Source organism: Drosophila tropicalis, unplaced genomic scaffold, assembly GCF_018151085.1.
Source record: "Drosophila tropicalis isolate 14030-0801.00 unplaced genomic scaffold, ASM1815108v1 contig_158, whole genome shotgun sequence".
NCBI lineage: Eukaryota > Metazoa > Arthropoda > Insecta > Diptera > Drosophilidae > Drosophila > Drosophila tropicalis.
The window spans coordinates 1,195,968-1,216,061 of NW_027172602.1; the positions used below are offsets into that span (position 1 = coordinate 1,195,968).

Below are 20,094 nucleotides of genomic sequence, written 5' to 3' on the forward strand. Positions count from 1 at the left end.
TACTCGCGTAGATAACTATTTACATAGTGTGACCAGCTGGCAACAGGCGTTTTCTATCCAACTCTGTCACTCGCGTAACGAAAGCATCCGAAATGTCTTTAAGCAATTTCTTAATGAAAAGCGGCTTAAACAGTGGTAACTGTCTCCGCGGAACAATTATCCCAGTCGTTCTCAATAATCCAGATAGGCGTCATGGGCATACATTACGTGGCAAGCCGCCTGGAGTGGCTCGCACTCTGGAGCAGCGACTGAGAGGTGGGTTAAAAACATTGATTGGGTTGATGTTGTAATCAATTCATACCCGGTGTTTCAGATGAGACAGCCAGCGATCCTGAAGTGACGGCTCGTGTAAATATTGGTTTCCCACAGCTTAAAGGATCACGATCGGAGCAACTAAAAAACCGCTTAAAACATCTGAAAGCCCAACGTTCCAACAAAGAACTCGAGCAATTGGCACGCAGTAACAAACGTGAGTGCTTGGCATGAAGAAAATAAATTTGTTTTCATTAACTTTTGGTTTTCAGTACTAATTGATCTGGATCAGGTGCAGGAGACATATACAAAGACAACAGGGCAACATGATTTACGCCTGCTGGCGGATCATTATGGCATCTTTGGTGATCTTTTTGGTAGCGCTTACTTTGTACCCCGTGTGCCACTCCAAATAAATTATGAACAGGAAAACGTTCTCAGCCCTGTGTACAACGGCAATGTGATCAAACCGTCGGAGGCAACTAAGGCGCCACTAGTTAATTTCGATGGTCAGCTTGATCCCATTAGCGGTAAGCAGACAAGCAATTCAGAGAACTACTGGACATTGCTCCTCACCAATCCGGATGCACACTACACTAACGGGGCCAAGGAATGTGTTCATTGGTTCATGTATGCAATCATTGCTAGAATTATCTATTTCCAACTGCTTCTTACATTCCATATGCTCGTCTTATTTTTAGCGGCAATATTCCCAATGGACGTGTAAGTGAGGGTGAGGTTTTGGTTAATTACCTGCCACCATTTCCGCCCAATGGTGTGGGCTATCAACGCATGGTCTTTATACTTTATAAGCAACAGTCTCGTCTGGATCTAAGTGCATACCAGTTAGCCACATCCGACTATGCTAATCTTGAGAAGCGTCTCTTTAGCACACTTGACTTTTATCGCCAACATCAGACCGACTTGACGCCAGCGGGCTTGGGATTCTATCAAACCAATTGGGATGAGTCGCTGACGCGGCTTTATCATGATGTGCTTAGTGAGTTTTGATTCGGTTTAATAATCTCCTTTATATCTCACTCTCATCCATTCAATTATCTAGAACTCAAGCAGCCCATTTACGAGTATGATTTCCCTAAGCCATATCTGGCCGATCAGAAATTCTTCCCATTGAAACAGCCATTCAACTTGTATATGGATAAGCATCGTGACATAAAAGAAGTGAACAAGGAGTATTTGCAACGAAAACTGGCCAAAACGCATCCCTTCGATGGCCCCGAACAGCCATTGCGCTACCCCAATGCACATCCCATAAAGGGTGTACCCTCGTGGCTAAAGACCGAAGTGCGTAAGCAACGTCTGGGCATGGGTCGTGTCCAGGATTATTAGAAGAAGTCGTAGAAGGAGATCTGTTAGAAATACTGTTTATTGTTTTAGTACGTTTATTTTGGTTAACAAGAAAGTAAATATATGTACGTATAAACTAATCAAATGTTAAAAAAAAAACTGTGCTAAAATTTTTAAGTAAGTAACTACTTTGTATATATACCTACTAAGTTTCTTAACAATTGGCCAATTGGGGGTAGTCCTTATAAATTGGCTTTAACTGGAAGGGAGGGAGGTTTATACTTGTGCAGATAGCCAAATATTGTACATGTCCAATATGACTAGTCTATTCGCCATGATATGTTTTCCTCTTATTTAACGCACAGATGGAATAATTTACGACTGCTTTTCGGTCGGGTATATGCGTTTGTATGGACATGTTCATGACTGAATCTGATTAACATATTCTTCAGGGGAGTTTGCATAACTTAAGTATAAATCGTCTTTCGGACTTTGTTTTTGGCACAGTTTTTTTTTTTTCATATACATATATATGTAAGTGCTTTTAGGTCTCGGCTTTGCCATAGGCCCCAACTGGTGGCCTATACATTGCGGGCAACGAGATGACCTGAGGCAAATTAAAAGCATACTTGCGTTTGCCAATGTTTTTAAGCACATTATCCATGCGTGTTCCCTCGCTAAAAACAAAAGGAAAAAAATAAGATATTAAGCATTAAACTGAAAGAGAGGGGGAATTAATACTAGAAGTTACCTTCGCATAGTGCTCAGGGCGTTGGGCACATGTTTTGCTGGCAATTGAAATTCACGAACCAAAACACGGCACTGCTCTAGTGTCACAGCCATGCCAGTGCGATCTTTGGCACTCTTGCACGAGGTGAAACGCAGACCATCCATCAGCCTGCAGGCATCCTCTGCCAGGTGTAAAATTTTTATATTCTTTGATACATTGGCTCTTAGCTGCTGCTCCATGAAGCCAAGCAGCGATTGAAGCGACTCGCCAGTATCAACTGAACCCAAACCCAGTTTACGATAACGTCCGACATACTGACTGAGTCTCAGATAGTTATCCCAGTTGGAACGATGCTGTTCGCGTGTCTGGCCAAGCGTCTCAGCAATGGTGGCCTTCTCATTGATGCCGATGTTGAAGAAAACTGGGGTTATTTTAAAGCTAATTGTGGACCCATTGCCGGGCAAAGTGTGCTCCGGCACGGGCAATTGCACTTCCAAGGCCTGGCGTGATCCTGTGATTCTTGGCGTTGGCGTTACCTTAGCCTCGCCCTGGGCTCTAACCAGTTGAAAGGTGACTGCTGACAAATCCTCAATGGCAATGCACATATCACTCCACATGTCCGTCTCGCTGCCATAGAGTGAGAGCAATCCCTCGAAATAGGCCAATGGCCCAAGATCACGCAGCATAATAAAATACGCCATGTCCACCTCACTTCCCCAAAGGCGAAGCATCAGGGCACTGACCAAAGCTGTCAACTGTGTGAAGAGCGCATAGAAATAAAGTTGAGATGAGCAATCTGGACAAAACAGGGAGAGGATAGAAAAAAGTGAATGCTTACCGCCTGGGAGAAGCAGACATCCCTTCGATATGTGATGCTGGCTTGGATTCGATTACAACGCACATCCTGCTGTAACCGTTGGACAGAGTGCATTAGCCTGGCTGTCTTCAAAATCCGGTCCATTGCATGCCGCAGCTTACGCATACTAGGACGCAACTCGGCTGTCCAATCGGTGGTCAGCGACAAATCCAAACCATCTGTAAACTTGTTTCCCCTCTTCCCACCTCCACCAGTTCGGAATATAACTCCACCATCTGCTGGCGGCAATTGCTGTTGATCCGTCTGGCCTGACGATGGTGGAGCTATCGGCGCTTTTCCTGGAGCAGCAATCACATCAGGTGTCTGTTGTGGTGACACTGCAAATCCTTCACGCTTTAGAGGCGTCTTGGGATGACGCAGACGGATCGCTGGACTATCACAGCGACCGCAAAAGAATTTCAGTTTGCTCACCAGGCACATGACACTAGCCTCAATGTTTAGTTGGGTTAAATCCAATGGCTCTGGCTCCTCTGTGGGCCGATAATAATTGGCTGACGGAGAGGAAATCATTAGCTTGGTATCCAGAAACCCAGCGGGTGTTGCTTGTCTTTTCTTAATCTCATCAAGATCAATCAAATGCAGTGGAGGTTCTGCAGAACATGACACTGGAAGTGGTGCTGCTGACTGCTGCCAGGCCGGGGGTAACGACTGATGTGTGGCCTCTGCCTCCTCCAAGCAACGGAGATGCTCATTGTAACACTTGACAGCATGCTGCAGTGAGTCAATGGCATTGATGTCCAGAGAGCTAGATGGCGAATTGTTGCTCGGATGCCAACTGTTGGAGCGCATCAGCGATGGCTGGCCACGAGGCCAGAGATCTGGAGGTGCTACCACTGGTGTGGCAAAGTCCTCCAGCTCTGGCGATTTCAAGTCCAAGGCAGTCAACTGTTGAGTTATTTTGCGAAAAGGCGACATTGGTTCCATAAGAACATTATCGGGCTCTTCTATAATACGATGCTTTTCAATAAAGGCCACCGCCTCCTCGACAATGCTGGGCTCCCATATGTTGAGAAGGGTGCGAGTCTTGGACACCATTTGATTACAAAGAGGCATCATATCTTGGGCACTCCGTTGACTAGCCAACTGCAGGAGCTGTGACATCAGCTCGACAATCTCTTTTCTCAATTGCTTGGTTGCCTGGACAGCATCGTTGGCTGCCTGAACCTTGCAAGCATTGCTCTGCTCCAGCTTCCATGATTTGCTTTCCTGGAGCAGTCTAAAAGAGAAATCCAAAATTGTCAGTAAATTGAATGAAATCTGAAGAGGATTCTGGTTACATACTTTATAAGTCCACCGCATTTGCGACCCTTAACGTCATGCCTGGTAAAGGCACCGACGGTAATCAGGTCAAGGACTCCTCGTCGTTGCAACGTGTCATTCTGGGCCCACATTCGTTGCACGTGCAGATTAACGGGCAGAAACTCCAAAGACTCGTCTGTCTTCACGGATGATTGTTTGAAATGGATGCCATCTCTGGCCAATTGCTGGATATTCTGCTTTGCCTGCGAGTAATCCTTAAGCAATCGCAAATGCTCCTCAAGCAGATTCATCTGGCGCCCGCGCCAATCTCCGCTCAACTCCCCCATGCCGGATACTTCTTGCAGCAATTCCTTTTCCCGCTGAATCCAAATGGATAAAAGCTGTTGAGGTACAACACAGCATAGCCGCGACTCGAGCAACGTCTCCTGGACACTAATGTCGGCTCCCAGAGACGAGTGCAGCCGATACGAATGCAGTAGAGGCCTGGCGCAAATCCTTTGCAGTCCCGACTGCTGTGGCACAAAAAGACGCACAGCGAGCTTGGGAGGCAGGGACTGAGTTCGACGATGAGCTACAAAGAAGATCAAAAATTATAGGCAATCAAATTGGTTTTTTATTTTTGTGAAAATTGATGACCCAACTTACCACGTCGACGACCTCCTGCTGTTTCGTTCGGTTCAAACAGTTGAGTGCTCGATCGTGGAGGAGGGGCCATGCCGGAGCCTGACTCTAGGGCCACCTCTGGTGTCCAGGAAGCCAGTGTAATAAAACCACATTCGCCACGAGGCGAACTCAGAGGTAAGCGTAGCCTTGTGGCATCTTGAATTACACCCAGGGCCACTTCGGCATGGCCCAGAGGCACTGAGGTCAGCGACATTCGTTCCTTTACATCATGCACGGTGAATCGTAGACGCGTGGATGTACTGAATCCAGCACTGCGTTGGAAGCGCATCGTACATAGAAATTGCGGCGATTGGGTGCGCTCCAGCATTTCTGTGCGGGCGTGCTCTCGCCAGAGTCCAGGCTCACCATCGTCTGACTGCAGTACCAGACAAACCACGCGAGGATTAGGGGCACGACCCAAACTATCCGTCGAAAGATTATCACAGCTGAAAGCCGTCTCGCAAATGGGAAGCTCTGACAGATCCAAATCTGTAAAACGGATCGGCCAAGTAGATAGATTGATACATTCATGCAAAGAGGATAGATGGAAAAATTATAAATAACAAAAACAATATAACAAACAATTCCAATTGGTAAAAAATATTTATTCCAAGAATAAATTCCATTACTAGAGTTATAGCCTATACCCATTTCCAATTTTCATTTCCATTCCCATTACCATTACCATTCTCATGTATGTATGTACAAGTAAATTATAAATTCTATGCAATGCGTTTTAGTTATGGATCATTTAGTTTGAGAGATCGAGCAAATGAGTGCATAAATCGGAATTTGGTTTTTGAGAGGGTTAACAACAACAAAAACAACAACAGAAAAACAATAGCCCATTTCTAGAACTGAATAAGATCACCTTCAACTGAACCAGCAGCCTCAACCGGCTGGCGATCCTCCTGTATCATCGTCGTGGTCGTAGCCTGGCTTACAGGAACGGCCATAGGCACAGGCATGCCCAGATCAATGTGATTGCCCATTGACAATGGACGCTGCCTGCTTGTGGCCGCGATTTGATCCTTAAGTTGCCTAATAACTTGATTTAATTTTTCATTGGATGCCTGCTCAATGCTGCGGACCCAGGCCAGTCGTTCGGCAGCGGAATGTGTGATGAACCTTTCCGATGGGCTCTCCTTAAAATCTATAAATATATAGATAGATAAAACCAATTATAAGAGATGAGGGGAAGAAAAAATTTATAGTGATTTACCTAAATCGAATACATAGCCCTCGGGATCGATTTGATCATTTTGGAATCGAGGCCGACAATTCTCCAGGACGAATACGCCTGCCACTTGTGATTTTGAATCCTTGTCCTTTAAATAGAAAAGTAAATTACCCCGCAATTTGCACCAACGTTGCACTCGGACTGAAATCAATTTAAAATTTACATACAAACATTCTGGTTGAGATTTCAAACATTTAACACACCTTCGCTACGCCAGAGAAATCCCTCCTGGCGATCTGTGATGATAAGCAGCCCTTCCTTATCAAATTTTGTTGCTGGATTTGTGGCCAAAGAGTTTAATTCGGATTTGTTGAAGCGCATGGCTGGCGACTGAGAGCAAAAACAAAAATTTAATGAAAAAGAACTGAAGCGTAATTTGCAAATTAATTTCGTTTGGCACGTCGCAGCCCCATGGCCAAAATTGAGCCAGCTGGTGGGTGTGGAAGTGGGAGGCTGGGTCGGGGCGTGACAAATTGGGGATGTTGAGCTGGATTAGAAAAAAATAAATAATATATGTATATGTATTTGGTACCTTCTTCCGCAATCAGCACACGACTTAAGTTACTCTTCTTTCGGTTAGGGCTGCACAGCTTAAGGCAGCTTGATATTTTAAGTTTATTTGTAGTTGTCATTCGTTTTATTGTTTATTTCAAGTTGTTCCATAATTTTTCTGTTGTTTTCGTTTTTGTCATTGGTCACTTTTCTTTGGAAATCAGTGCTGCCAGAATCCCAAAAGTGAAAAGTTGTTCAAAATTGTTGGCAAAAAAATATCTATATTTAGCCACTTAATTGCTAAATTGTCAGCACTATTGGCGAGCTACATAAGTAAACTTAAAAGTGCGGCGAATTGAACATTACGGTATTTTTTGCCATCCTTTCAATTTGACGGAAAAAAGCCAAATTCGCAGCACTGCCGCAGATGCCAACCTATAAGTTGGAGGATATATGTATGGAGAAGCGTGTTTTTTTTTTGCATCGTCGTCTAAAGTGAAGATAAAATACCTCGAAATTTTAATTACATACATGTGCTGTGGCGTTATCCTCAATCCGGGGAGGCCAAATAAATCTCCAAATATATAGAAAAAGAAAAACACAAATTTTGTATTAATAACGGCAAAAACAAATCGCAACTGCAACGAACGACGACGAAGACGCTGCCCGTAACCCGTAAATATGCAGAATATACAAAGTGCGACAATATCTGAAAAAGCGGGAGACATCGTCTTGTCTGAGGCAGATGCCATAGATCTAAATCCACCCACAGCATCATCTCCATCCAAATTCAGCGGCAGCAGCAGCCCCAACGCCAATCCCACAAGTACCAACACCATTACCGTTCCTGCCGTCAACAACGGTAATGGTAACGGGGGCAGCGGGTGTGATGGCAGCCCTGGCCATGGCCGAGCGGTGAGAGTTTTATGCATGTGTAATTGGGGGCCTACATAAAGAATGTTTTTTCACAGTTAGTTTTTAAGACCAACCATGAAATTTTTCTGCGCTGACCAAAAATTATATAACTTTCCTTAACCCCGCAGAGCGCAGCTCGTGTTTTTCTTGTTTTATTTAGTATGTATATTTTTGTTGTTTGTATTACGTATTTTTCCTACTTATCCCATTTATCTTGTATGTTGTCTTATGCTTGTTTGCGCGTAGCGAACCCCTTCCCCCATATCAGTGTGCACCCGCCGTAACAGCAGCTGGAAGGCAGTTCCTTCTCCCTTGCAATTAAGAGTATTAAATGTGCATAATTCTTTGCCTCCCTGTGATTAGATTTAATCGTGTAGCTTCTCTTAAGGACTTGTTCCCCTTCCGGTTTCATTATGATTACCCCTCCCTAATGCTCCTCTATGTATGTACATATCTATTGTACAATTTCATTTGTCCAAAAGCGGCTAATGACGTCAGGCTTTTGTGTGTTGGCATTTATTTTGTTTAGTTAACTGGTGAAGAGGGGTGGCCAGAGGCGCAGATGTATGTACATACATACATACACAATACTTGGGGCATCATCATCTTTTCTCTCACTCTCATAAAAAAAGGGGAAAAAATCCGGCAAAACATATGCATATCTTACGGCTGTAAAAAATTTCAGACTTTAGTGTTGACAAGGTACATAAATTTATTTATTTTCGCTCGTTTCGAAATAATTTATGGGGAAAATTTATCTAATATTATTGACTTAACGTTGCAAAGACTGGGGGCTATTCGTGACAATTGCAAGTTTGCGAACTTTGACCTGACCACATTGCTATAAATAGAAAGATGAGCCCATTTGTATATTTTTTTTTTTTTGTAACACTTAGTTACAATCCAATTAAATTGATGAAACAATTTATTTTACTCCCATTACATTTAAATCGCTCATAAGCGGCCATGAGCTATTTCACAGCTCTGTAAATGTAATGTTCGATCATTCAAAAGATGATTCCTTCTTTTTTAATTTACCAGTCTGAGCAACATTTAATTGAAAACTTCTAAAAAGTTCTTAAAAACTCAAACCATTGCAAAGTTGTAACTTTGTTAAATTTTAAACGATTTTCAAAACTGATATCGCATTTTATTGCTTTTCAATGTAATTATCAGTTGGAATATAAGTCACACTAAGCCATCAAAATATCTTCTCAAGCAAGGAAATAAAATGCCAACAGAATATAAAGAAACCTTAATTTCAATTTAAGGAGTATTTCAAAAATGTTTGTTTTTATTTTCAAATTGGAATAATATCTGTTAATCTGCACTTAAATCTCAAGAACTTTATTTTTTGCTAATTTTTGCAGAAAGTCATGGTGTTTACATCATGATTTTCTTCAAAAATCTAATTAAAACTAATTTCTTCAACTGTCCAAAAGTTTGATAGTATTTTAAAAAGCGCTAAAACACAATTTGATTGATATACATATAACTGAAATCGGTTAGAAATTAGCCAAAATACAGACTGAAAAAGAGAAGCAGATTGTCAAAAAAATAATGTTTGAAAATTCTAAAAAAAAAAAAAAAAAAACACCTCCATCTTTGCGAACCGTTTTAGACCGATTTTGGCGGTTGGCGTTTTGGTTCTATTTTATGGATTACCATATATTTTTTTTTATTTCAAAATTATTAATTAAGTACAAAAGACTAACGTCCCTTTTCTTTGACTTTGAGTTTTTAGGACCTTTTTTTTCCGCTGTCAGAAACAATCTCAAATTCAGTTGAAAATGATCACTTTTGTAGGATATTCATTTTGTATGGTTTTCAAAATATTTCAATAAAGAGAGAGAGGTATTGTTTAAGACTTAAAAAAATCAATGATTATAAAATTGATTGAGTTTAGTTGAGGGTAGCAATATATTCATTAATTCTAAGCTAATGACATTTTTTTTATATGTTGTAATTGAGTTTCGATGACTTTAAGTTAATTTATCATTATATATTATTTAGATGTATACATTCAATTATGATTTATTTATTTATATATTGTATTTTATGATTTCATTTTTAGCGCTTTTTGTTGTTGTACTCTTAACCAATTTAAAACCCAAAAACAAATATAAAGAATCATTGATTCTACATTTGAGGTAAGATTTTACTCTAAAACGGACAAAATTTCTTATAAATGTTTATAGTTAATTTAGGATTGCGATTCGATTGAATGAACCTAATTTTTAATTTTCATAGTATGGCGCATCGCAGAAAAATCCAACAGTTAGTACCAAACAGGAGCCACATAAGGAGACGGAAAAGGAACTTCAATTGCAACGAGATTGTCTGGGACAACAGCAAAAAGAAAGTAATCCAATTGCAATTCACTATTTGGCCTGTTTTCATGAGATTTGTGTGGTAACTGCTCTGCTGCCATTGGTGACGCTTTTTACATGCTTTGTGACCGCCTACGTCTTCCAATATGATGATGTACACGAGACACACTGCCGCGTAAGTTGGACAAAAAGTTCAGGTTGCCACTGCAACCAGATTCCATTTTGAAATGTCTCTCTCTTTCGTTAGGTCTATAACATAATACCTTCAATAAGTGCAATTACCGGCGTCAGTCCACAGCGATATTTCTGGCGTTTTAGCATTGCCCTGCACATTGGACCACGTATCCCCATAGCCTTCGTCTACAAGAACTATTATCACTCTCAATTGGCGCGATTGACGCCGTCGCTGGTGCCAAAGACCAGTATGCTAATAACATTGATTCTAGTGCTCAACTGCATTGAAATTGCAGCTCTTGGCGGTGTTACCTATATATCGAATCGGGAGAACTATCGTAAGGAAGAATACCACTTTTTAGACAAGTGGAATAGAATTTTTATTATTATTCTTTTTTTTTTTTTTTTAGCTGTTCATGAAAGAATCTTCATTACGTTTATGGTCTGCTCGCTGTGCTATATGCTGGCAACCATCAAACTAAATGGCATCCTGAATGAAGGCCAAAAACTGAATAACCAACAGATTCAATCGATTAAATGGAAAAAAATATTGTTTGTTGTCTCCATTTTAAGTACCATTGGTCTATTGGTATTTTTTGCCAAACATCGTTTTTATTGTCATGATTTGGGTAAGCATTTTCAATTTGTAAATTCTCCTTAATGTATTAACACTTTTTGTATTTCTTTCACAGCTTTCAGTTGGTTTGCTTTCTTTGAGTATTTGATTGCCATTGCCAATATGTTATTCCATTTTACAATCATTTGGGATTTTCCATCACAATTTATGATGATCGTCCAGGGACCGCGGGAGAATCTCTCTCAATACCTGAGCAATAAGCCAAAGATTGAGTAAAATGTATTTCTATATATAGTATTATATATAAAATATTTCAGTCTTAATTACATACACACCACAGTGTGTGTGTGTGTTATGTCTATCATGCCTTATTGCATACCATTAACAAAACGTACAATTACTTCAACTTCACTTAAACTTGACGCTTCCACAAGAAGAAACGCGAAAATCGAATGAAATCTTCTTGTTACCATTTAATTTTCTTCAATATAGATAAAAAAAATTTTTGAAACGTTAACGAAATCTTACCAATCCCATCATAATCAATATTAGATATATATGTAAATATATATATATCGGAAAACATATTTTATATACACCTACATATGTATCCATACGAATATATAAGAGAGAGACCCTGTATACAGTTGACATTGATGTGGCATAGTTATCAATATCAATGTCGGCGATTTAGATACAAATGGTAGCTATAACGTTCTCTATATACACACACACACACATTCTAAATAAATTAACTAAGTTATATAAGATTTAAGTGCACTAAAGAACAAAAACAAATAAGTAGATACAAATGAATATCCAGTTTAGCAGAGCTGGCGAGAATGCGTGCTGTATGTTGTGATTGCCTTTGCTGTTTCATGATCTCTTTGTCAATTTGCAATTCAAGAGGCGGCGGTATACAAAGCCCTTAATGATTTCTGGCAATTGAAGCAGCGTGCATACATACCACATTAATTAATGATAAATGATTCAAAAGAAAACAAAAAATGTCTTACCACTCAGCAGTACATATCGAATTATATAGAAAAGAAAAAAACTCACACACACACACACACACACTGAATAATGTAACCTGAGCGAGTGATGGGTGGCCCTATTGGCCCTCAGTTAACTCTTCAATCTAACCAAAATGAACAAAAGAAAAACAAAAAATAATAATAATGCTAATACAGACAATAGCCATTTAAGCTGGGACAAGCAACGAACATGTAAAAAACCAAAACATTAGGAAAAAAAAAACTCTTGAATTCTAATTAAAACAACAACACGACAATTCAAAAAAGAGTTATTATTAAATAGTGAATACTAAATGTAGCAAATGACAAAACAATTAATCTTACAATTAGTATTGAATTTGAATAGCAAAATAATAGAATGAACAGCAAACAAAAGTATTTGTAGTTTTCAATATGTGAACGAATATTTTCCATTGGCTTTTATTGTAAGCTTTTCAAATATATGTACATATATATGTATACATTTATATGTATATATTTATATACCTACTAATTCCATACATAGCTAATTCAATTATTAATAATAATATATAATGTGGGTATGCCTATATAATTTACAAAAAATGACAATTCTTCATCGTGGAAAACTTCAAGTGAAAAACTCAGCTTAGACAACAAAATTTGTACAATACACGAAGAGCAAAAGGAAAGGATTAAATAAATATTGTGTAGACGTTTCGGGTTGTTCTCAGTTTTTGATTAAAACAAAAAAAAAACCTTCCCAATTTTAATTTTTATTGTTCTCCTTTTTTAATTTATGTAAATGCTTTTCTTAATGATGAGAACCTCCTGAAACCAAATTTTAACAATAGCCAATTGTAATACAAGTAAAAACGTTGTATTTCTATTTTCAAATGTAGCTAAATCAATGGAATAATTGTTACTCAGAATCTGACAACCAAAAATAAATCCAGGATCGCGAACCTTCCAATTTAGAATGTTATACTTTGATTAATACTATTAATAATACTACTTATAAAAAGTTATTCAAACTATTATATAATTGATAGTCATGCAATCGATTTGGAAATGCATTTCTATTCAAAATATTGTTATTGGTTGATTCCTTAAATATTTTCACAGTCTTCAATCAATCTCCTATATTATTTTATATTCCAAACAAAAAAGAAAAGAAAAAAAAAAAAACAAAAAAGCAAATCTATTTCTCTGTTAAATATTAAATTATAATGTACGACTTATACTTATTAAATATTTTCATTGCATATTGAGTTTTAGATGGCGAAGCAAACGTTTTTCGAAAATACCTAACTACTTTTTCAAATTCAAATTTTACACTAAACAGGCAATATAAACGCATTCTAAAACAACCAAACAAAAATTTAAAGTATGTAATATGCCAAGAAAACAAAAACAATTATAAACCTTGTAGTTTCTTAGTTTGAATAAAGATTACCACATACCAAAATTGCAATTAATTTTGTTATTCCATTACGAAATGACGGTGAAGTTCTTATAAATAGAACGCTCTTGGAATCAGTTAAGAGCGCTAAAAAAAATTGCATTCCAAAGGCGTGAGTATCAACGTAAAACAATTATTGAAATTACAGATCCTTCAAGTTGTGCGCATATCATGAATATCAATAAACTTTTACTTCTCACTCTTCTCTAGACTCTAACGCCGCATAGCTTACCTGACAAAAAAGAAATCGACTATACTTTGTTTTTTCTCTCAATTAGATTTAATTATAATTAATTTGCATATTATTTACACACTCTTGCATACATAATGCACATAGATGTATGGCTCTTAAACTATTGTTTTGTTGACGTTTACAGCGTTTCAAATACAAATTGATAATAAAGATACTTGCATAAAGTATTGTGGCGATAATGGTACATTCCCGATTTGTTCGATAAGCTAATTTGTTATTAAAATCGAATAATAAAAAAAAATTATAATACATATTCTAAATGTATGATGAATGGAAAACCAGACGTCAGTCACATGCATATAGAAAATGTGTGTTTACATATAGACTTATCCATAAATATATGTATGTATTATATATTAGTTATGTAGTAGATGTGCATCTATTATTTGAATTCTGCTTATACATTTGAGTGTGTGGGCGTGGGCGGTTTATAGCATTGGCTTAAAATTAAAATTCAGTACGAGACTATAATCTACGGCCGATACGTACGTATGGTTTCATGTCTGTGGTGTAGCGGTGGTGGTGTATGCATGTGTGTGTGTGTACGGTAACAGGTAAGCTTAAGCCTATGTATTGTTGTCGGTTTTTTTTTTGCCAATTTAGTCAGGCAAATCAATGCTAACAAATGGAACCACCGGCTTCATGATATCATTTTTGGCCGCCTTCTTGCTTTTTTTGTCATGTTTGCTAAACTCGTGCAGCTGCTCATTGGCAGCATTTGCCGTACTTGTGGAAGAAGAGGTGTCCAGTGGCACCGATTGACCCGCATTGCTATGCGTCTCGGCATGATAGCTGATATTTCCATATTCCTGAAGAAATGGCATCGCCGATAGTAGGAATTGGCTAAATGATTTACGTATACCAAACCACCACATGTTGCCGCCCTTGGCGGTAAAACTTAAGATGATCAGAGCCAAAATGGACACCAAGAGCGGCGAGAAGACCACAATGTAGGGAAATTTTAATTCGCCATCCAACTTGTCGCAAATGACCACCTATCAAGGAGTTATTCAGAATCAGAACATTTAGACTGTGCTATAATAACTTACCTGAAAACAGAGTAGAGGAAGCACTGTGCAAATATTACCTACTGCCGCATTAAGGGCAGCCTTCTTTTGCTGTAGGGAAACTTCCGGTGTGCGCATCATGATCCCACAGAAGATAATGTTGTAAAGAACGCTAACAAGGCTAAGGCAAATGACAATCCACATGGGTACAAACACCACATCCCAGTTCCAATAAACGAATCTATCCAATTTTAATGGCAGCGATACAAATTGTAGCGCATTAACAGCCAAAAACAGTTCCAATTCAAATGAACGATCATGCTTTACGGCCCACACACAGGCACCCACACTCACTACCGATCCGAAGATCAATGGAATGAAGACCAGCACCCAGAGATGTCGCTCCGACGTTAATTTATCGCAGGCCAATAGCTCAAACATTAACAAAATGAGATGCAGAGCCAGTGAGATAAGCATAGCCTTAAATTGGGTATAGGCGTCACCTTCCAGGCGATAATGTGGATAACGACACCATACTATGGCTCCAACGATGGCACCCAGTATGGCAGTGCATTTCCAAATCCACAGCGGCGTGAATATGGCCCAATAAGGCCAATCTAAAGTCGAAGATTGAAGAATTAAATGTATTGAAAGGGATGTGAGTCCAATCTTACCAATGTAACCATCTAAACGCAACGCAAAAAGCGTCACAAATGTAAAAAGACTGCAATGCACGATAAATTTGCTGCAGATGGTTGTTAAAGATAAGGGTGGAAGAGAGAAAACAGTTATTAACAAATCTTTATATCAGTAATTTCTCTTACCATGGATTAAAGTCGCGAAATAACGATTCCAGGTTCATTTTGACACCATAGGAGAGCGTTCAAAATGTGATCCTGGTGTGGGATTGGGTCTAGACGGGCCGCCACTAGTTGCACATTGCACTGTCTTTTTCTCTCTGTCGCTGTCCGTTACCCTTACAAAATGTTTTGTTTAACTAAAGGCACTAAAATGGTTATTGATTGCACAAGTCCGTACGCCAAGTCTGTTTGTATTGTCTCTCTTATACGATTTCTGGGTTTCCTTTTCCTCAGAATTTCCTTTCTTGTATTATTTACATACACCGTGACAGTTTACAGCGGTTAGGGTTGCCAAGCAAAATGAATAGAATGTTATCGATTAGTCGACAGTCGATATTGTTTTGTCGTCGATGTAAATTTTTTTTTTTAAGATTTCCATCACCATTATCATTTGGCCTTATCAACATTAATTATTAATTTTCTTGTTCGAAAACATTGCCATACAGCTGGCCTTAGTAAACACTGGACATAAATAAACTGAATGGATGATGGAACCACCTCATAGGTAGTGTATGTACCTGTACAATCATCATTTATATTTGAATCTGGGTGTTGAAGAAACTGCAAGATCATTGATCAAAATAATTTAATTTCTAAATTGACAGTGACCAAGGCAATAGCCCGGAATCGGATTGTTGTGGCAATGGCTGTGCCAATTGCATACTGGATAATAAGCCAAAGCGTAGCAGACGTGCCCAACTGAGCGGTCAACCAAATGTGATCCTTGACTATGCGGACTTTCGTTTGATTCACAAAGAAGCCCTTATGGGAGATGATAAGGTGATGATTTTACATTTCGCTTATGCAGTTGCTTCAGATAATGATGATTGCATACTGGATATACCGCCTGGTCACCATGTTATGCTGCGAATTGGTTCCCTCCTGCGACCTTATTCTCCATTTTGGACAGATTTCGTTCGAAAAGAATTTAAAATACTAGTTAAACTAGTGCCAAATGGTCCTATGTCGCAGCATTTGGCTGATTTGCACATTAATGATGTATTGCAGTTTCGTGGACCAATTGGCAGCCATCAACATGATGCTAAAATAGCGAAATATATAATCATTATTGCACAGGGTGTGGCAATTGCTCCCACTATTCCCCTGGTAGAAGAGGTTCTCGATAATGAGGATGATATGAGTCGTATTTGTCATATAGTGTGCGCTCGGGATATGAATCATGTTTATTTTCGAGATCGCCTATTGGAATTTGCCACATACTGGAACTATCAAAGTTGCCTTTACCTACCACATCAGCAATGTGAAACTGTTGTTTGCAAGGAAAAGGGTCATTGTTCTCAGGATTGTGCTGAACTACGGAAACGTCTTCGCTATAGAGAGCGGGCTAAGATTCAGCGATTCGATTCACATCAATTTGATGCACATGTGAGATCAATTAACAAGGATCTGTTACCTATTATTATCATAGCCGGAGATTCTAGTTTTCAACAATCAATCAAGAAAATTGTGGCATGCGCTGAATTCCCTGTGTCCGAGGAGAATATATATTTGCTATGAACTTTTGTTCATCCTGCCTCCACTTGAGGCTCAAACTGTACAAATAGTCAAATGGTTTTGTGATCAATATTTATATATGTATGTATATATAAATGGATATATGTATTACATATACATATATACATAATTCTGTCGGGTAGTTAAAAATATTTGTCTGTTTTTTTGTTGTCATTTTTACATATATTTAGTAATACTTGAATAGCAATAGTTCAATTTGATGAATATAATGTTTTTTACTTTCATACATACATTTCAATTTTAGTTTTTGATCAATTATAAGTATAAACATCTTAATATGTATGTATATATATATAATCAGTTTATAGAGCTGACTGTGGCCAAGCTGGGCGTCCATCAGGATTGAGGGGCGGTTGTTGTGGCATCATTTGAGCATATTTTGCCAAATAGGGAGTAAGTAACTCCATGGGCAAGGGGAAAATGATGGTTGAATTCTTTTCCGCGGAAATGCTACTAAGAGTTTGGAGATAACGCAACTGGCGATCACATATAAAAAAAAGTATATACATAGATTAGGATTATGACACACAAGATGAAAATTGATGTGATATTTAATGGCACAATCATTCAATCAAAAAACTGAATTAATCGTATCCAAGCTGATAATTTGTTTAGACAGTGACTAACCTGCAATGCTGATGGACTGGAGGATATAACATCGGAGGCTTCTTTGAGTGCAGTGGCCGATTTTTTCTCACCCTCTGCAGCAATTACCTTAGCGCGGGCATCACGAGCAGCTTCCGCTTCAGCGGCCATGGCACGCTGCATCGAAACGGGCAGCGAGACATCCTTGCTACAGGATGAATTGAAGGATTTTTGTTATTTTTAGAAATCGCCAAACATTTTGTGCACTCACATTTCGACACGTTCCACCATTACGCCCCAAGGCTCGGTTGCCTCGTCCAAGGTGGATTGCATGTGATGGGCCAAAATTTCACGCTCGGTGAGAAGTTCAGAAAGATTTCGTGTGCCCACAATATTGCGTAGAGTTGTGGCCGCCAATAGACGTGTCGATGTGCTATAGTCCTCCACTTGAACAACGGCAAAAAGTGGATCATTGATTCTATAATAGACAACGGCATCCACTGTGACCGTTACCGAATCTTTGGTCAACATTTCCTGTTGCGGCACATTGAATGTAACCGTACGCAGATCAACCTTGCGATACTCATCGATGCAGGGCAATATAAAGAACATGCCAGGACCTCTTGGGCCACCGCTCAAGCGACCAAGACGAAAGATAATCGCCCTCTCATATTCGGCAACGACCTTAAAGCAAACGAATACCGATATGGGTAGCGTTATAATGAAAACCAGCATCGAGAAAATTGTCACAATCCATTCCATGCAATTCCTTGGTTCGTTTTCTGCTGCAATTTGTTAAATTAGATTGTAACCAAATTATTAACTGGATAATTATTTATGCATTATCGTCTTTTGTTTGATAGAGATAGGCATATCCCTCGGTTCAGTTAATTTTGAGCTTGATCTTATCGACAATCATTCAAAATTCAATTTTCAAGTTTATCAAGAATCATTGATTCCATGCAAAAGGCTGTGAAGGGGGTTTACAATCTTATCAGAAATTGCTTTTCTCGGAAATTCGAAATAATTTAAGTTGCTTTTTGTTTTTGTTTACCAAATTCCTGCACAATTTATTGATGTCTCGTGCTTACATGTTTTGAAGCCTCTATATGGCTGAGTTCCACTCCGTTTGATTTCCGGCGGTGGAAGTGGTGCATCTCCTCCGCCCTGTCCCATATTGATCATGTATGTGGTGGAGCCACTAGGTCCCGAATTTCGCAAATCCTCATAATTGGCATAGACAGGCGAATCTTGTTGTTGATTTTGTGTTTCCATTGCAATTAATCGCTCTCAGCCCCTCCCTCTTTCGATGTGATCCAACTCTGTCAACGAACAAATTATCACTGAATTCACAACGGATAATGGACAATGTATTGAATAAAAGTCCCACCGATAAGCCAGAATCGTTCTTCCCAAACTTGTGTACTTATGGGTATATACATACATATGTATGTATGTATATACAGATTACTCATTCCATTGGTTATCTCTCTTCAAATATCAAGCTTTCGGACTGTGAAGCTTTACCCGAAGCTATGGGAATACCAAGAGCATCTGTTTCTTTTTTAAAATCGGTCTCACTTATGGAACTCCAACACATTTTAAGTTGACTGAGTCGTTAAAGTAATATAAACAAATTTGTATATATATTTATATGCAGTGGCAGAGTTAAAATAGCCCAAAATGGGTGAAAAAGTATCTAAAATTCAGCTAAAACAATAAAGAACTTCAAGATTAATGATCATAGATAGTTTTTATACCCTTGCAAAAAGGGTATATTAATTTTGGTCAGAAGTGTGCAACGCATAGAACGAAGCATCTCCGACCATACAAAGTATATATATTCTGGATCAGCACGACGAGACGAGTTCAACTAGCCATGTCCGTCCGTCCGTCCGTCCGTCCGTCCGTCTGGATCAACGCAAACTCCTCCTAGACCGTAAGAGCTACAGAGCTGAAATTTTGCACGTAGGCTTGTATATACTGCAGGCGTTGTATATCTCGGATTCAGCCGGATCGGACCACTATATCATATAGCTCCCATACAAACCCCAAAGTCACGAACAGTGACTTTTCTCAATAACTTCGTTATTTTCTATGCTATTATCGTGAAACTTAATATTAGAGAGTTTACTACGCCTATAAGCGACTATGCCAAATTTGATCAAGATCAGGTGACTATATCATATAGCTCCCATAGGAACGATTGGTCGAAAACAGTGACTTTTGAAAATAACTTCGTTACTTTTAACGCGATTGCTTTTAAATTAAACATTTATTAATTTAATATATATGTTAATGACTGTGCCGAATTTGATAAAGATCGGGTGACTATATCATATAGCTCCCATAGGATCGATCGGTGGAAAACAGTGACTTTGACAATATCTTCGTTATTTCCTACGATTGTAGGCCTTTCTTTCTCAAGCTTAAGCCTTTTTAGATAAAACGTTCTTCCACATTGATGGCTAATAGGTAAGGATAGAGTTACCAAAAAAGTTGCAAGGGTATACAAACTTTGACGCGGTCGAAGTTAGCCCCGGCCCTCTGGTTTTTATTTTCTCTGCCATGTAAGTTC

At 38.9% G+C, this 20,094-nt stretch overlaps 6 protein-coding genes across 8 annotated transcripts; 3 read left to right on the forward strand and 3 right to left on the reverse strand.

Annotated features, from left to right (window-relative positions):
- The first annotated feature begins 50 nt into the window (after positions 1–50).
- mRpL38 (mitochondrial ribosomal protein L38) lies at positions 51–1,737 on the forward strand. The gene is made up of 5 exons (XM_068303859.1): positions 51–255; positions 314–469; positions 525–882; positions 954–1,252; positions 1,316–1,737. Exons 1-5 carry the CDS (start codon positions 93–95, stop codon positions 1,600–1,602), a joined length of 1,263 nt encoding a protein of 420 aa, XP_068159960.1. The 5' UTR covers positions 51–92; the 3' UTR covers positions 1,603–1,737.
- Positions 1,622–7,054, reverse strand: LOC137587432 (inositol polyphosphate-4-phosphatase type I A). Its single transcript, XM_068303857.1, has 9 exons — positions 6,863–7,054; positions 6,534–6,660; positions 6,313–6,471; positions 5,962–6,243; positions 5,073–5,579; positions 4,449–4,998; positions 3,129–4,383; positions 2,312–3,045; positions 1,622–2,237 (listed from the first exon to the last, which is right to left on the reverse strand). Exons 2-9 carry the CDS (start codon positions 6,649–6,651, stop codon positions 2,105–2,107), a joined length of 3,738 nt encoding a protein of 1,245 aa, XP_068159958.1. The 5' UTR covers positions 6,652–6,660; positions 6,863–7,054; the 3' UTR covers positions 1,622–2,104.
- Positions 7,055–7,255: 201 nt separating this feature from the next.
- LOC137584542 (post-GPI attachment to proteins factor 2-like) lies at positions 7,256–12,061 on the forward strand. Of its 2 annotated transcripts, XM_068299977.1 has the most exons (5): positions 7,256–7,737; positions 9,988–10,242; positions 10,315–10,579; positions 10,652–10,870; positions 10,934–12,061. In XM_068299977.1, the coding sequence occupies exons 1-5, from the start codon at positions 7,504–7,506 to the stop codon at positions 11,092–11,094; spliced, it is 1,134 nt and encodes a 377-aa protein (XP_068156078.1). In that variant the 5' UTR covers positions 7,256–7,503; the 3' UTR covers positions 11,095–12,061. The 2 variants fall into 2 exon arrangements, 1 of the variants encoding a protein (XP_068156078.1); XR_011033486.1 differs by lacking the exons at positions 10,315–10,579; positions 10,652–10,870; positions 10,934–12,061 and adding an exon at positions 9,812–9,887 and having other exon boundaries at positions 7,598–7,737; positions 9,988–10,118.
- Positions 12,062–13,532: 1,471 nt separating this feature from the next.
- On the reverse strand, positions 13,533–15,690 carry LOC137584550 (transmembrane protein 185B). Its single transcript, XM_068299995.1, has 4 exons — positions 15,360–15,690; positions 15,210–15,280; positions 14,578–15,152; positions 13,533–14,523 (listed from the first exon to the last, which is right to left on the reverse strand). Exons 1-4 carry the CDS (start codon positions 15,395–15,397, stop codon positions 14,128–14,130), a joined length of 1,080 nt encoding a protein of 359 aa, XP_068156096.1. The 5' UTR covers positions 15,398–15,690; the 3' UTR covers positions 13,533–14,127.
- A 40-nt stretch (positions 15,691–15,730) lies between these two features.
- On the forward strand, positions 15,731–17,157 carry LOC137584565 (NADH-cytochrome b5 reductase 1). Of its 2 annotated transcripts, none has more exons than XR_011033488.1 (2): positions 15,731–15,905; positions 16,001–16,133. XR_011033488.1 is itself a non-coding variant. In XM_068300021.1 (2 exons), exons 1-2 carry the CDS (start codon positions 15,881–15,883, stop codon positions 16,911–16,913), a joined length of 933 nt encoding a protein of 310 aa, XP_068156122.1. In that variant the 5' UTR covers positions 15,738–15,880; the 3' UTR covers positions 16,914–17,157. The 2 variants fall into 2 exon arrangements, 1 of the variants encoding a protein (XP_068156122.1); XM_068300021.1 differs by having other exon boundaries at positions 15,738–15,900; positions 16,001–17,157.
- Positions 17,122–18,846, reverse strand: Mec2. The gene is made up of 4 exons (XM_068300008.1): positions 18,608–18,846; positions 17,788–18,301; positions 17,559–17,724; positions 17,122–17,407 (listed from the first exon to the last, which is right to left on the reverse strand). Exons 1-4 carry the CDS (start codon positions 18,789–18,791, stop codon positions 17,234–17,236), a joined length of 1,038 nt encoding a protein of 345 aa, XP_068156109.1. The 5' UTR covers positions 18,792–18,846; the 3' UTR covers positions 17,122–17,233.
- Positions 18,847–20,094: the final 1,248 nt, after the last annotated feature.

Excerpts from the sequence above, each read along its gene's own strand:
- mRpL38 (XM_068303859.1), top strand. The coding sequence starts at position 93 with ATGTCTTTAAGCAATTTCTTAATGAAAAGCGGCTTAAACAGTGGTAAC. Across the intron at positions 256-313 it reads TCTGGAGCAGCGACTGAGAG|ATGAGACAGCCAGCGATCCT; the intron begins GTGGGTTAAAAA and ends CCGGTGTTTCAG. Across the intron at positions 883-953 it reads GAATGTGTTCATTGGTTCAT|CGGCAATATTCCCAATGGAC; the intron begins GTATGCAATCAT and ends TCTTATTTTTAG.
- LOC137587432 (XM_068303857.1), bottom strand. The coding sequence starts at position 6,651 with ATGCGCTTCAACAAATCCGAATTAAACTCTTTGGCCACAAATCCAGCA. Across the intron at positions 6,472-6,533 it reads ATTTCTCTGGCGTAGCGAAG|TCCGAGTGCAACGTTGGTGC; the intron begins GTGTGTTAAATG and ends AATTGATTTCAG. Across the intron at positions 4,999-5,072 it reads AGCAGGAGGTCGTCGACGTG|CTCATCGTCGAACTCAGTCC; the intron begins GTAAGTTGGGTC and ends TCTTCTTTGTAG.
- LOC137584542 (XM_068299977.1), top strand. The coding sequence starts at position 7,504 with ATGCAGAATATACAAAGTGCGACAATATCTGAAAAAGCGGGAGACATC. Across the intron at positions 10,243-10,314 it reads TACACGAGACACACTGCCGC|GTCTATAACATAATACCTTC; the intron begins GTAAGTTGGACA and ends CTCTTTCGTTAG. Across the intron at positions 10,871-10,933 it reads TTTTTATTGTCATGATTTGG|CTTTCAGTTGGTTTGCTTTC; the intron begins GTAAGCATTTTC and ends TTTCTTTCACAG.
- LOC137584550 (XM_068299995.1), bottom strand. The coding sequence starts at position 15,397 with ATGAACCTGGAATCGTTATTTCGCGACTTTAATCCATG. Across the intron at positions 15,281-15,359 it reads TTTCGCGACTTTAATCCATG|CAAATTTATCGTGCATTGCA; the intron begins GTAAGAGAAATT and ends AACCATCTGCAG. Across the intron at positions 15,153-15,209 it reads GCGTTTAGATGGTTACATTG|ATTGGCCTTATTGGGCCATA; the intron begins GTAAGATTGGAC and ends CTTCGACTTTAG.
- LOC137584565 (XM_068300021.1), top strand. The coding sequence starts at position 15,881 with ATGATGGAACCACCTCATAG. Across the intron at positions 15,901-16,000 it reads ATGATGGAACCACCTCATAG|TGACCAAGGCAATAGCCCGG; the intron begins GTAGTGTATGTA and ends CTAAATTGACAG.
- Mec2 (XM_068300008.1), bottom strand. The coding sequence starts at position 18,791 with ATGGAAACACAAAATCAACAACAAGATTCGCCTGTCTATGCCAATTAT. Across the intron at positions 18,302-18,607 it reads ATATAGAGGCTTCAAAACAT|CAGAAAACGAACCAAGGAAT; the intron begins GTAAGCACGAGA and ends AACAAATTGCAG. Across the intron at positions 17,408-17,558 it reads CCAGTCCATCAGCATTGCAG|TTGCGTTATCTCCAAACTCT; the intron begins GTTAGTCACTGT and ends TGTGATCGCCAG.